At 40.4% G+C, this 16,037-nt stretch overlaps 1 protein-coding gene across 1 annotated transcript in view; it reads left to right on the forward strand.

The window, feature by feature from the left end:
- NCKAP5 (NCK associated protein 5) overlaps window positions 1–16,037 on the forward strand; it is a 392,253-nt gene that overhangs the window by 15,722 nt on the left and 360,494 nt on the right. The window contains 1 exon segment of the mRNA XM_054208458.1: window positions 4,116–4,244. Coding sequence (XP_054064433.1) covers window positions 4,176–4,244 — 69 coding nt within the window. The 5' untranslated portion in view covers window positions 4,116–4,175.

Genomic DNA, 16,037 nt, shown 5'->3' on the forward strand with positions numbered 1-16,037 from the left:
CCTCCGAGAGGGAATACCTTGCTGCACTACGGGGGTTTTGACTTCTGGCAGCATTAAGGTGTGCTTACAGAGGGTGGGGAGGCTGCATTCTATGTATTCTGAATTTAAACTAAATGATGCTAGTTTGCAGAGCTGTCATTTTTGTCATGTGTCATAACTGCTGAATTTATACTAATTTGTAAGAGACAGAAAAATAAATACAGTCCGTTTCCAGTTACCAAAGAGATATACTGTGTGCTAGTTCTCAGTTGGCATATGTTGGCATAGCTCTGTTGAAACATAACTGCAGTTTCAAACTGTCTGAAAATATCTTGGATCTGACGAATAGAATGTTATACGTTTTCATCAGCTAAAGCAATATACATCAATCATCCTTTGTTACTACTAGAAATGAAGAAGGTGTTATAATCCAAGAAATTTCTTGCATAGATTTTAGAGACGGCTTTTCTGTGTTAATCACACCATTTCTCTGGGGCATAGTATTAGAGCCATCTCCTGAAGTAATGAACATTCTTGTATTGAATACTAAAAATACTGCACTTTAGGATACATAATCAAGCTGATGCCTCTGGATGGCTGGCTTGATGAAAGTGAGGGTATACCATATTGAAGCAAGATCACATTTAGGTCTTCCCCCAAGAGTTTTTTCCGTGTCCGTACAAAAACCTTCTTCCCTGAGCTCAATGCAAAACTGAGAAAGCATTAGGCAAACATCTGAGACATGCATTCTCTTAGACTGATCCCCATACGCTTCTTGAGGATACAGGCTTAATCGCCGAGTGCTTCCTTCCTCAGTATGCTCAGCACAGATGAAGTCTATAGTCCCTTAGGGTAGAGTCCTACCGTGGAAAATTTTCCTGCGGCACAAAGTACTGTAAGATGTGCCCCCAAAGACTAGGCAATGTATATATGTGAGCGCAGTATCAGTGAAGACACCGTAAATCAGAAGTGACTTTGCAATAGTTCACAGTTTGGCCGAGCTAAATGGGACAGTCAAGGTCTGAATGCTGATCACTGGGGTCTCTGCTGTAAAGATATCGAAAAGCAAATAGGTCAGGGAAAGCGAATACATTTTTACAGTCTGTTCTCTTGGTAACACAAAAATAGTATTTCTGATGATGGGGCAAACTGATTCTCAGTGCTTTTACATTTCAAGACTGTTCCATCTGGACAACCATTCTCCTCTGCTGAGCTTTCCGGGGGATGTGTTACTTCATTTTGAATTGTTAGTCTTTTGGTTGGTCTCAGAGGAAGAGAGATTTACCTGGGAGGGTCGTTTTTTCTCTGTGACAACCAGTATGATGTACAAAAATGACCATTCCAAGATGGAAAATTGTTCTGTTTTTCTTAAGTGCTTCACTCTGATGATCAGTTTTCTTTAAAGGCTCCTGAGTTGAGTATTTTGAGGCACCGGCATATGTTGGTACAGGCGATGTGTTGTATTGTCTTGTCTGATAATTACCTTTGATTCAAAACTTTAAATGGGTTCAGCCTTAGGTTGTTAACTCTTCAGGAGAGATCCATGACAGCCTGCTAATGGTAACATGCCCAGAGATTTCAGCTCCCGTGGTGTGTGGGGGTGAAGGAGCGGAGTCTGCAGGTCTGAGGTTTCTTCTCCATTATATGAGTAGGTCCATGTGCTGTGATGGGTAGGGCTACAGTAAATCCACTCCTTGAAGTGCCCAAGGCAGCATGGCATATAGGAATAGTTAATAATAATCCTTTCTCCTTTTACTTCTAAACTAGGATTCGGGGTAGTTCCACCAAATACCTGCAGACAGAAACTTCAGGCGCTTATTCATATTAAATACTTGACCTTTTACTGGGATAATTGGATCTGACTATAGCTCTCACTCGCTCACTCCTAAGTGGTTCTGTGCTCACTGATCAACAAAGACTCCCTCGGTGGAAGTCATGCTCTCCAGGCATGACGAACGCACAGAAGAATGATATAAAGATTACATAGGGTCTTTCTTCTGCTAATTTCTGGCATAATCGCAAGAACAGTATAATACATTGCCTCTGTTCGTTCAATTCTATTGTGGTATTTCTTTTGAGAAATGATAGCTAATCAGGAAACAATGGTAATTATGTGATAGCACACCACTGAGGTTCCTTATTAGCTGAATTAAAAACTGTGTGTAGCTTTAGGATTGGTACTACAGAAAGGAAGCAAGGGTTTCCAGGTAAACCTGGAAAAAAACCAACCAAACAAGGAAAGAATGATCGTAATGCAGTAACTGAGATTTTCCTGCCATTGCGTCTACATGTTCTCATTGCATGTGTTCTTCGGGTGAATGTGTATAGAGGCTAATTTTTATCCATTTTGGAGAAAATAGCTTGAATTCTGGTCTTGCATAAGTGTAAACCAGAAGTACAGAACAAGTGTAGTAGATGCCAGATGCTGTTTAATAGAAGGCTGAATTTACCACTGGGTGGCTTGGTAGCTGCAACAATTATGGTTTCCCTGTAAAACACTTCCCCGGAAAGTGTTTTACAGGGGCAGTCCCAGTTGTGATGTCCACATTGCTCCTGACGATCCCATTTTGTGTGGCCCTGGGACCCCTCTGAATTCCAGCTGGCTTCAGAGGCTTTGCATGGGGCATCCTGCTCTGCTCGCAGGCGGCCTGTGCTTGCCCCACGCGCAGACTCCTCTGTGCCCTCGTGGCAGAGCATTTGGGGGCAGCTTGGGGAAAGAATTGTGGTTTTATCTGCTTGATATCAGCACCGCGACAGATGGGATCATTCACAGGTGCATGAGAAGTCAAGTCTGTCTACAGGCGTGTAAGTACATCTGGAGGGCACATGCAGGGCTTCTTTTGGGAATGCCAGCTGCGCTACACTACAGCCAAGCCCAGTGCTATTCATGCGTCACCTGGCTGTTTGTGACGGAAGGTGCTATTTGCAATAAATAAAAAGGAGCAGAAACAGACAGATTTGTCTTTTGCTTAGTCTTGTTTTTCAGTCAAAAGCAATTAATTGCTCTAGGATTAACATTAAGTAGCACTGTATGAATATCTCAGCCTTACCAGAATGATGTTTTTAAATTGGCTTCCACATCAAATCTTGACTTAAAAATGTGGACAATTCTTGTAGTGGAAGCTCTTTGTCCTTAATGGGAGTTAGCCCAGATGAAGAGACATAGCATGTTGCCCTCTGATACAGCAAATGCATTCCCTTGAGATGCAGGAGAAAATTCCTGTATTTGATTCTGTATTTATGAGTGTATCTGCCTGCCTTAATTTAGGGTAGATTCTGATTTCTGTTATTATTCTACTACTTTCTGTAAATCCTGAATAAATTCATTAGCTTTGCCCATGTTCCTGTATTACACATAATAAATATTACCTTAAAATACAAGCTAAAACTTTCAAATGCATATATCATCAAGAACATTCAGGAAAAGAGAGAGCTGGTAGTTGTTACTTGTAAGCTGTGGCTTGGTTTTGGGAGAAACCATCAGCCAGGAATAACCAAACCCTACAAAACTGGAAAGACTAATTCCCTCTGTGATAGCTTTACGGGATGAAGTTCCCCAGCCATTCTGTAGGGGCAGTGGGAATGTCTGATTATCACAGCAGAATCTTTGACCTTAAAAATGTAAGGAAAGTGCTGAGGGCATTCGTCTCTCATTAAGGATAATGGGAGTTGAAAGCTTTTAGAACTCTTCAGGACTAAGTCCAAAATTTGTACATCATAGTAGCAGCACAGATGTGCCAACAAGCAGGGCTCACTGAGGAGTGCAATTAATGTGAAACAAACTGTTTCCCTCCCCGCCTCCCCCTCCTCGGCCCCAGGTAGTCCATTGGCTCTGCAAACCCAGCTCCCAGCCCAGTCCAGAAGAGACTATGAAAACACGGGATGTATTGATAAAGACAGTAGTAGCAGATTATTATTTTTTTTCTTTGAGAAGTGACCCAAACATATTGGTAATATTTCTGTCTGGAGAGTTTAACGTTTTTGGCACAGAAAATTTGTTCCTGGAACACAGCCTACTATAGACACAAAGTCATTAGCTGCTGGGTTATTACAAAGTTAATGATGAAAGACAGAAACTGCTAAGTAGGATATTGAAATGTGCATTTAATTTTTTTTTTTTTTTTTTTTTTTTGCAGTGATGATGGAAACAGTCTGACATTTCTAGTTGATCAAAAGGAAAACAAATAACCTCAGCTATGGAGAGAAAGAGACAGCTACAAAAAAGGGAATTTGGGAAAAGACTTTCTCTGGACAGCAGTCTTGTGGTAAGAATGAATATTTACTGAATTTACTGAATAGATTTTCTGTCATAAAAATATAGTTGTTAGAGGCAATACTCATAATGATGTACATTTTAAAGATGTTTATCTATTCATCACAATATCACAGCCTTTCGTGATTTTTAAGATTCTCCAGAGCGAAAGTGCTGGAGGAATTTTACAGCATCTTAAATAGAAAAAATGTCATCATGTGGAAGCATGTCCCTGAATTCATTGGATTTACACAAGCAAGGAATCCAGACAAATATACCAAACTTGCAATTAAAATCCTACTCAGTCTCTGTGGCATCACTCGTTATTGCTTTATACTTAGTGTATGAGAGCTGTAGGTACCTGAGGTCATCTAATCAGAAATGCTTGTTTTACTGTTGAGGATACTAGGAAAAATTTGTTCACCACAGTGAATGTATAAACTACTGTAATAGCACCTAAAAGAGAAATGTAAATGCCACATGCTGTAAAATAATTGTTTTTGCTATACATAGGATTTTAATTCATTGAGATTACATTCTAGATTTATTTTTAGTTAATGTTCTCAAATGATGACTGAGATTAACAAGGAATTTTTATAGCTCTACTATGGATACATGACCGGAAAATGCTCATGGATGCTGAGCAGTTGTGTAAGAGGATAAACACACAACCATGTCAAGTACTCAGCGTGCTAGTGTAACAAATACTGAAACAAGCAAAGCTGAGAGAGCCAAGTAGACTTATGCCGTCTTTTTGACATTCAGAGGTTGTCTTCCAAGGAAGAAGTTTTTTCCTGGGTGTTGATAATAGAGCTGCCTCTTATTTTGAGTACTTGTGTTGCTGGGAGTGATGCTGGGAAGTGCTGGGAGCTGGTGGATTTGGCATCGGTAGCTGCTAGGGCTGGGTTCACTTTTTAGGGGTCAGTAATGAACACCGGTTTGGGTCCTGACATGAAAGCCAAAAATATTTAACTTTGCCCAATGAACTGTACTTCTTCACTCATAAATAATGAGTCAAATGATTCACGAAACAGTACGTGATTAACAGGAGGAAAGCAGAGCAGCAAGGCAACCAGACATTAGAGAATAAACAAGCACTCCCTTCCCAGAGGGTACCAATAGTCATTTGAAGTTTTCATCTCTGCTGACTTCTTGAGCAGACATTTGCCATCTCCTTTAACATCTCTTTACACACACGTAGTGACTATGACCCCAGAGCCCTGTTGCCCGCCAGCCTGGGTAGCAAGGACTCACCCACGCCTGTGCTAACCCCATTGCAGGAGCTGCCCACAGCCCACTCTGGCCAACCACTCCTGCCTTGCCCGCACTGTGGCTTGCTGTTGAGATTTTCTCCACCAAAAAGCTGCAAAGACCTCCTAGAAAATAGAAACTCTCCTGTCCCATCTCTTTGGTCTGACTTCTGTACCCCCATGCTGTAATGTGTTGCCCTAATTTGTGGTGACCATTTGTCTCAGGCAAATTTAAGATGATTAGTCTACCTTGAATTTTGCACATTATTACAACTATGTAATTTCCTTTTAATTCACTGAGATTACGTTCTAGATTTATACTTGTATTTTGGGTTTTCAGTCTCCAGCCTAAATCCTGCAGCTAACATGTACTGCTGCCCTCCAAACAATAGGCCACAAACTATCAATATTTGCCTGGAGAAAAGAACACTCATAGTAACTGGGTACTGAAAGCTGAGGGAAATGCTAGCAATTGTGAATTTTGCGTGAAGATATTGCTTAGTACGGTGAATCATCGCTGGTTTTCCCTAAATGTTTTCACTGCTGCAATGGACTAGACTTAGCCTTTACTTAATGCATTAAGATAGAAATTTTCTTTCCCCTGAGATGACAATGCGGTCTGCTGTGTGGATGGGAACAAGGAACTAGGTACGTCTGGCTTCCAGTCCCACCTACTGCTAGTTTGGGCTTAATTTATAGCCAAGATAGTGCACTATGCTTAATTCTTACCCTTTCCCATCAGGGAGGGGGAGTGAGAGAGAGACATTTGCCAATGTCATACGGAATGTTGCATGTGTAACACTATCAAAAAGTACTTTGTGTAATAATCAGTGCTACCTGCATATTAAAATGCCTATAATGACTAAATTAGAGGAGAAACAGAAACTGTGGCTGCATGAGAAGGTGAAGCTTTCTCTCTGTTCTTCAGCAAGTGGTAAGTAGGGTGGGAGGCTGTACCCATGAAAACACTCTTCAGGCCCTGGCTTGAGGTCAATGAATTTCTGCCAGTATGTGCCAGCTGAAGATCTGTGTCTGATTGGCCCATGTTGCTGCGAAGGTGTTGAAGGAAACACGTGAGGGGAAGATGAAATATTGCAATATTTCAATATTTTGAACATATAAACCCATCATGCAATGAGGCTGACACACACAGTTTTAAAACAATGTCTTCTGCTCCGCGTGGTGTTTACAGGTTATGCTTGCCTGTAGAGTTTCTCAGTGCATACATCCAGTTTCAGTACTTGTGTGTTACAGGTCAGTGTCCATCGAAGCCTTACATTGAGTAGCATATGTGTAACTAAAGAGTGTAATCCATACATTTAATTAGAAAGATGTGAGCACTGATTGTTATTTACTGCCAGCTATTATTTCATAATAAATTGGGAGAAATGGTTTGAGATTCAAGTGCCTTCAGCAGCCTGTTAGTAAATCACACCGGATGCTCTCCGAGTCCATGAAATTCAACCAGGCAAAACAAAGCACTTTGTGTTCCTCTTATTTTCCGCAAATTCCTATTCTCCTGTACCTCCTCTTAATTGTTGCCTTCATACTGTATGTCTGCCTTCATTACCCCTGTATCCACTCCGTTACTGAATTCTGAGCACTATGTTTGAGTCCAGTCCCCTGCCTGTACAAGTCCTTCTGTCTCTCTTCTCATATCTCTTCCCAAAGGTTTTGTGTTTAACCTCTCAGGCATTCAGGGCTGGACACTCTGCTTGGAAAATCTGGCCCTGATTTGCTCAAAACCAGCTTCTCCTTGTTTGGTGGAGTCTTCCAGCATTATCGTATCACTGAAAGAATTCCAAATTCTGTGTGTTTAAAGGAAACATGTTTCTACTTTTGTCCTCTGGACCATGAGATACAAATAGGCGTTTCTGATAACATTCCTCACCCTGCCTGGCTGGGCTGCTTTTCCCATCTGCATCAGATTGTAATCTTCTTCTGGAATGTTTTTTCCATGATTTAATCTATAAGTATTGCATACTGATGTTTAAAACAAAAAAATTCCCTCTTCATCCCTCATCTTACAGACCTTGAATATATAGGCTGTGATGGTTTTTGATGGAAGAGTGAGAAAAGGAAAGAGTTGTTTCTGAAAAAAAGAAAAAAGAAAAAAAAAGACATGGCTTCAAACTCCATAGAATATGGATCTGGGCCCTCAAAATATGAACATAAATTGCATCAGAGTGTTTTGTATTCAGGCCTATCCCATCAAACAATGAGTTTCAGGCTTCAGATGAGGAGGACCCATTTCAGAACCATCCTTCAAACAACATGCCAGTGGGAAATTTCATAGACATTAAAACACTCTTCCTCACACCACAGGCAGAGTAACTACTTTTTGATCACCTCAGATAAAGGAGTAAAGTTCAGTGTTGTTTCATATACTACTCTACCCCTTTCCAGCTGGTGTCTTGGGGAAATAAGCTTTACAATGAGGGCAAATAAACCTTTTTAAAATTAAAAAATATAAATGCACAAATATTTTCATGGAATGTGCTTGATAGGCTATGTTCTTTTAGCGAGTGATTATGGGCCTCATGAATATTTGAATTAATGCTTTACTGGAAGTTGGTACTTTGAAGCCATGTATTTTAACAAGATTCAGAATTCTACTGCTGTTAAGAAATGCCAGATAATGCAACAGAGGAATCAATATAACTGCCACCCAGGTCAAGGGGGAATCTTGCTGTTCACTTCAATGAAATCAGATCCCTATCAGCTTTTAGTCTTCATATCACAGGTATTATTCCAGAAATCTCTAGTATAGCCAATGGCTGTTATTGCTCTGTAGGTTTCCAATATTGGCAACAGGTTGGAGATTTTTTATATACACTCAGACGCCAATTTACATTTGCAGACAAACTAGGTAAGCCTGCAGTGACAATGATGTTTTATAGCTTCATGTTCATGTGAAACAATTATGAAATATTAACTTCATAACAATTCTTACAGGTAATGCTATGAGATCAGTTAAAGAAAATAATATCTTTGTAATTTCTGCCTGATATTTAAAAAACAAAATGTACCACCCAAGAAGGGTATACTTCTTACAGTTTCAATATCATTTTATACTACCTTCTTGTTTCATCTGTTGTACAAGTGATGATACCCTGTTTTGTTTTTATAAAGTTTTCTTCTGCAAATTGATTACAATCAAAACAGCACAACTCTGAAAATCAAACTGGTTTGACATAGGAGGACTAAAGAAGATCTCTGATTCTTTTTTGGTTCTAAATAACAGATCTCCATCCCATCATGTTGTTATGACATTAGTAAAGATATTTCATCATATATGTGGTTATAAGATGATAAGATAGACAAGAACTGGAGAATAAGGTAGAACTCTATGTCCTTCTGGATTGCTGTGTAAGAAATTGAGACCAAAGCCATTGCTGTTATTGCTGTAGCGCTTCTTTTTAGAATTAAAATAAACTGCAAAATTCATAATGTTGATGGAATATATTTATTTGGAATATATTGCTTAGCTGTCACATACCTCCATGTCAGATTGTTTTCTGTTTAGGCTGGGATATATGGCTATTAAAGGAGAGACAGATCTTTCTGAAGAACATTCTGCTTTATCATGTGGCTTAAATCCTTAACTCCTTTAGGTTTTGTTAAAAAGAACGGCTTTACAAAGTGAAATAGTGTGAATATTTCATTATTTTAAATTTTTTCATTAATATTTTTTCCATTTAAATCTTTCATTTCAGCATATGTAGTTGAAAATAACTAGTGAATTAATCTAGGTAAAACCAGGATAGAAAGGGATTTTCCTGTATTCTTTATTCACTTAACTGAGATATTTGAAGACAATTAATATGGAAATACACAGAAAATTAAAAATTGTACTTTAATAAAATTAAAGCGTGTATTTCCTGAATATGGGTATAGTGAAGACATTTTTGATGTGACAAGGTTTCTTTGGTAACATTTGCAATTTATTAACTGGTATGTGGAGGAAGCAGCTTAGACAGGGAATGCTATTAAAAAAGCTAATGAAAGGATTGATTGTATTTCAGGTTTTTCGTACAGAAGTTCTTCAACAAAATGAAAAATGGAAAAAACCCAAACCCTGCACAGACCCGAAGCCAAGCTTTTAAGTAACCTGTGTGGGATGAGGAGAGTGTTAGAACGTATCGCTGCCACCAGGGCCACATTGCCTACTCTATTCACAGGGGTGCTCTTTGAAAAGAAAAAAAGCCCTGTCCTTTGCCTGATCCAAACTGTCCAGTTGTCTCCCAGACCCTTTTGATCAGGAAAAAGTCAATGTTTCAAGCTGTGCTCTTTATTTGTGTGGGTAATTCCCAGGCTGACTACACACGTGGTTGGCCCTTACAGCTGTGGTGGCATTTAGCTGGGGAGATTTGAGAACAGAATATCTTTTTGAAGCAGCCAGCATTTATCAAAGTAAAAGTTTTTGTTTTATTTAAAATGAGGCTTTTTCTTCTGAAAGCAAGCTCGGTGAAGTACTTCTCTGGTGGCTCGTGAACTGTGCCCTGCTGCTTTCATTCTGGTCGCACGCTCCCGTGGGGCTCTGTAGGATTAGCTTTAATGACACCACTTTGTTGTAATAAGGGTAGCAGTGTAATATAATGAATTGTACTGGGGCGTGGGAGTAATACCTTCGTACCTGCAGTTGTATTGGCATCATGTGCAAAAACACTAAGTTGAATGGGAGACCTTTTTTGAGAAGTGTGCGTTGCCTGTGAGTAATGCAGGGGGCTGGGAGCCCCCATTTGGGGGGTAAATCCAACATCTGTGACCTCTAATCAATTTCTAACACAGTTTAACAAATTCCTAATTCAGTTTTCTCATCAATAAATTGGAGATTATAATAATTTCTTACCTCATAAATATTCTAAGAACAGTCTGTTATTAACATGTGTCTGTAGCTTGCTTTGATATCTTTAGATGAAAGGTGCCACGGAGAAAGCGACATAATAGCAAAGCTGTGAAGAGTGCTGCGCCAGCAAGGCGGGAGGGGAACTCTTCCTATATGGGAATTAAATTCAGTGAAGGGAATAGCCCTGAGTCTTTGCTAGTTGACTGTGACATTCACGGTATGTCTAACATCGCTGTGTAACATAATGTAATCCAGCATTTTGAAGTGAAAGGTGGCATTAAAAATATTGTCTAGTCAGATGTTGGCTAATGTTCTAACATTTGCAGCCTGAATTTTTTTTTTCCCCACCTAAAACTGCGGCCGAATTCCTTATGAAACTGCAAATATTTTCCTGTGTATTTATTTGTGTGTGAATTTATGCTTTGGAATTTTATTCATCTGGATACATCAGAAGAAAAGCATGTGCCAAGGGCCTAATCAGGCACTGCAAAAGCACGGTGCAGCACTGGAAAAGACATGCAGAATGTGTCCCTCAAACAAATAGTTTTCAGAGTGTGTTGCAGAGGCAAGCTAACGCATCCGTAACATTCAGCACATACAGCTGGAGCGTAAGTCAAGGAGAACGGTTTAATAAAGGTGACAAGTGTGTTGTTTTGAGATAGAAGGCAAAATACAGGAAAAAACAGCAATGAAGTACAGGTAGTGTTAGTAACTTAATAGGTTAATGTTTGCACATTTGTAGGGAAAACCCTAAAATATAGAAGTGACATAAGGACTTGGTAAATCAAATTACTAAGGCAATATTAGAAAAGTCTATTCCTTATGGTAAGATTAGTATTGATTGCACTGTTCTGCAAATCTGACAGTAAAGGCATCTCCTCCACAGACTGGGCAAATGAAGTGCTATCAGCTGTCTGTATAACAGACAGCCCTGAAATCTGCTCGAAACTGTGGAAAAAGAAAATTCCGGTGGAGGTAGAGTGTGTAAAAACCATCTAAACAGAAGAAGAACAGATTGTCTGTTGTGCACACCCAGTGCCTTTAAACACCAAGACTTTGCAAAAATGGAGCTATCTATAAATGTATTGCCAATAGCACATACTTGTCTGCATTTGCATTTTTAATAAAGTGGAAATCGGAACAAGAGCTCTGGTATATCAGGCATGAGAAAATACACAAGAAAGGAACCACCTGAATGGGTCAATTCACAGCAGAAGCTGGGGACAGGTAAGGAGAAAAGCAAAACCACTGGTGTGGGACAGCAGTGCTTAGGCTTTACTGGTATTAGCGTACCACTAATGCTAATAATGTGGGAAACACTATGGTCTGCCATGGGTTTAAGGACATCGTTTAGCAGCACAGCAGTCCATTTAAGGTACTAGAAGTAGAATCCGTATCAGCTTGGATAAAGGCAGCATAAAGTCACTAGTTTCACCAAGTAAGATGGATGATGGCACTTCCATGTAGCAGTGCTGGAGATGTCTGAGTTGGATTTCATTTGCAGAAGAGGGATTCAAAAACAGAGAAGCGTGTAAAGCACTGGGTGTTCTGCTAGCAGGCAGTTACTGTAAGTGCCATTCCTGGGCTCTGGAGCAGCCTGGCAAAACCTAACATCATAATAAAAAAATACAGGGGCTGCAAGTTCAAAAGGACTGAGTGAACCCAGGGAATTGCATTAGAAGAACTAAGTGTTAGGCCTAATGGGAAGAAATGGCTCTATTATGTGCCAATGCCACAGAAAGAACTGAAATCCTTGCTTGGAGTAATACAGATACCTAATACTTTGATTAAAGCTAGTTTACACCAATAGAAACCAGTGAGCCTTTTCAAGAACTGGAGATGTGAATAAACAGTGAGCAGTAGCTGCATAGTAAGCTAGAGAGGATGCTGCTTGAGGAGAAAATAAAAGTAAAAAGCCCATATCTAGCATTGAAAACAAGGAAATAGTGTGTGGAACGTGTTGCTCCTGAGCAACAGTCGAAACAATATTCCTGATGGAAGATGCCTCAATGGTTTATTGATCAAAAACTCTGACACCAACACAGGCAGAAGCGCGCTCCGAGAGAGGAATTATTCACCATTTGTTGCTGCACAGCAGAAGTTACATCAATAGGTATATATGGCGACAGGGTGACAGCTGAAACAGAGCCCGAGTCCCTGGAGAGCTTGCTTTGACAAACTGCTGGCTTTTGCTTTCTCGTGTCTTTGGCACATAAACTTAAAGCGACAAACATGAGACTTGAAGGTTAAAATAAAAGCTTTAAGAGAAATTTCTGTAGCTGATCTGCCCTTGTTCATTGTCATAGAACTTGATGCAAAAGCGGAGGAAAACTAAGAAGTACAGAGAACAGAAAAGCTGATTTTACTAGTGCCTGCCAATTAGCCGGCAGATGGACTGAGAAAACCAGAGGGCAATGATATTCTATGGCCTTTAAAAAAAGCAGGAAAAGCAGTCCATATTGCCACAGAATTTCAGTAAATTTCCTTTCAACATCAAAATATTAAATCTGAAACAATTTCTAAAAAGCTTTTGAAGACACTGATTTTGCTGCAGAAGGGGAACTAAAAATGAAAACGAAGGAAAAAGCAGGGCAAGTGTCTGCATTTCTATTGAGAGTTATTCAGGAAGGAAATCTCAGCATGGTACAATACAAAATTTGGGTGCAACAAAAAGAAATGGGTGTCAAATATTCAAGTTGACAAACTCCAGAGACTGAACTATGTGAGGTTTCTGGTAATTTACAGTTTTGCATAGCAAGGCTTAGCAGCAAATGGTCATAGATTCATCGCAGTGCAGAGGAGACGGCTGGGTGCTGAGAGCTGATGTTTACAGGTTTTCTTCAATACCATCCAGTTAGGGACACGCGGAGGAGAAATCTTACTGTGGAGCTATTTGACTGATAGTAGATCTTCATTCTGGATGGAGCCTCACATCATGATTCAGAGGAGTTTTGATGATTTGCAACACGTGCACCAAGCTCTGTTCCCCGGGGCCTGCGGGAGTAGCTGGCAAGTGCCTGCCATCTCGTCCCCAGCCGGCTCAGCAGCACCCTGCCTGCTCCTATCCGCTCCTGCCTGCTCCTGCCCTCCTCCTCAAAGATGCCGGCAAGGAGCAGGCTGCAACACAGGGGACAAGAGCTGGAGCAAGTGCGAGCCTGCTCCGGGCCGCGATCTTGGACCACTCTCTCCCTTTCCCCCTGTCCCTTCCCCATCAGTTACAAAGTGTAGCTGTGACAGATGTAAGTCCAGCCCCAGAAGAGGAAAGGTCACGGGAAGCTTTGGATTTAATGTGAATATGCACACACGCTGCGTGGCCTGCCACATGATTATGTGCCTCGCTGTGACATAAAGGCTGCGTATCGTCGGACTAGCCAGAGATAAGCAGTCGCCAAGGGAAATGGATATAGCAGGGACCCTTATCTAGGTCTATTAAGCCACCAAATGCAGCAGTGTAATTGGAGGCTTTGCCTGCCCAGATGTTAAGAGCAGAAGGCCGCCTGTAACAAGAGATCTGAGGAGATTGGGGTTAACTAAATAGGGATTTTATTGACAAACGTTTTAAAATGCTTCATGCCTTCAGCAATTAAACATAACACACACCCTGAGAAGGACAGGTTTCCTCTGTCTCTCACAGTTGCCTGATTCCACTTGAATACAGTCCCGGGGAGAAGAGAGAGAGAAATTATAGCCGATGTTGTTTTACAGTGTTGATATAATTCCCTACCCCGCAAGACCGAGAATGGATAATGAGTACACCTCCTGCTAGTTCAGTCACAGCATCCTCTCAGATGTCCTGTTTTGAATATTGTTGCATCCCTAGAAGAATCTACATTTGTCTCATGGACTTGTGTGCATTTAAATGTACAAAGGGAAAAAATATCTCTGCAAAAAGGTATCTAGGCATATCCAGATAGCTCAACCTACCCTGCTCTTCTTGAATTTTACTTATTTTGTCCACTTAATCACAGTGAATTTGGGATAGCCTCAAATCAAGCTACAGCTTTGAACAGCCTGCAAACCAGAATTTCCAGCCTGTGTTAAAAATTCTGAGACTTTGATATTGATATTTGGTTTAGTCCCAGCTGCAAAATCCTGGTTTTGTTCTAAAAAAATGTATATATACTTTTGGCCCTCTTACTCATTTAATTCTATAGCTGTAATAGATGATGTGCACTAAAAGACATGACATACACTGTTTTGCTCCACAAGGTTACACTTTTGATCTTTAGATAAAGTGTGTCTTACTGAAAATTTCAGTTAAATCACACTATGCTTTGCCTTTATGGAATAAGTGTTTTCTGGTTAAAAAGCAAGCTGCCAAAGAACTGGCTAAATCTTTCACATGGAAAATATTCTGCTTCATGCTGTCAACAGAGCTACACAAAACTCTGCAGTGTGAATATGTCTTTTGCTCGGCACCCCTGGAGGCAGGGACATTCAAGGGTAGATACTCCGATAGCAGACATTTTTCTTTTTTAGGGAGTCTGTAAGTGCTTGTCGAGCTCTAATTGCTGTGAATGGCTCTGCTCGCAGTTCATTTCTACTTAGTTCTGTTCTTGCGCCTCTGAGCTCGCCTGTCTGCTTTTGCTTTTAGGGCCTCGTTTGACCCAGATAGGAAGTGAGCTGGGATCATCGCGAAGCATTTAAAATAATTGGGTATCAACAGCTGGCTTTATGGGAAGCTAACAGTGTAAATCCAGAGAGTTTTTATGATTTCAATGGGTATCTTTTCTAGCGTATAGAGTGGATCCAAGTAATTTTGGCTGGGAAACAGTTTCACAACTTATTTCTGTAATAATACCTCAGAGTTTTTCATTATAGTGAAAATCTCCAGCAGGTCTGAAGGGAAAAATTACCTCCACTGTTTCCAGACACCCAATATGTTTTCCCTTTGCTTGAATTTATGAGTTTTGGCCAAGATAACTCACAATATGATCGTGTTTCAGGGTAGTGGTTTCTTGCGCTGAATCCCAAACCAACGTGTAACTGTTCAGAAAGCTCCTCTGTGTCTTTGGCGATGTACGCATATGGGACTTGGCTCTCCAAAATCCTACCAATCTGTTTTCACGTCCAGTGTATTATTCATTGTGTAGTGTATTGAAGCAGTTTTTTGAAGTACTATTTACTTCCCAACTTCTTTCAAAGTTTTTATGGCATAAATTGCAGTCCTAGTCAAAAAGAGCAAGATTTGACTCTTAATGAAAATTCTTTTGTTTGTATTGCTCTGTAAGTAGGTTCAAATATACCTTTGTCAAAGAGCTTTCCTGAAAGACAAGTGCTTGAATCAAGTGAGTCCACAAGCTGTAATGCAGAATTCCTCTTAGATTGAAGCATTAGACCGGGACAGAATAGGTATTTCCATCCTAGAAAATTCAATTCATTCTTTTGATTTTTTTTTCTTGTCAACTAAAACTATTTTTTTACTTAGAAATATTGAAAATATCTCCTCTTAAACTGAATTTACTGAATTTACTTTCTTCCCATTTTTGCTGCAATGCCATCAGAGAGTCATCATTTCTATGCTGTACGTTCCCCTGCTGCCCAGCTACCCTATGGCACGTGTGGAGCCCCGGGTTACACAGCTGTCATCCTCTGAAGTGCTGTCTCCGGAGGGGAAGCAACCCCAGACTCTACCTGGTGCACGAGATGGAGGAGGTGAGGGTACTCAGCAGGGGAACTACAGAGCTCTTTGTGACCTTAAACACGC

This window comes from Rissa tridactyla, chromosome 7 (assembly GCF_028500815.1).
Source record: "Rissa tridactyla isolate bRisTri1 chromosome 7, bRisTri1.patW.cur.20221130, whole genome shotgun sequence".
NCBI lineage: Eukaryota > Metazoa > Chordata > Aves > Charadriiformes > Laridae > Rissa > Rissa tridactyla.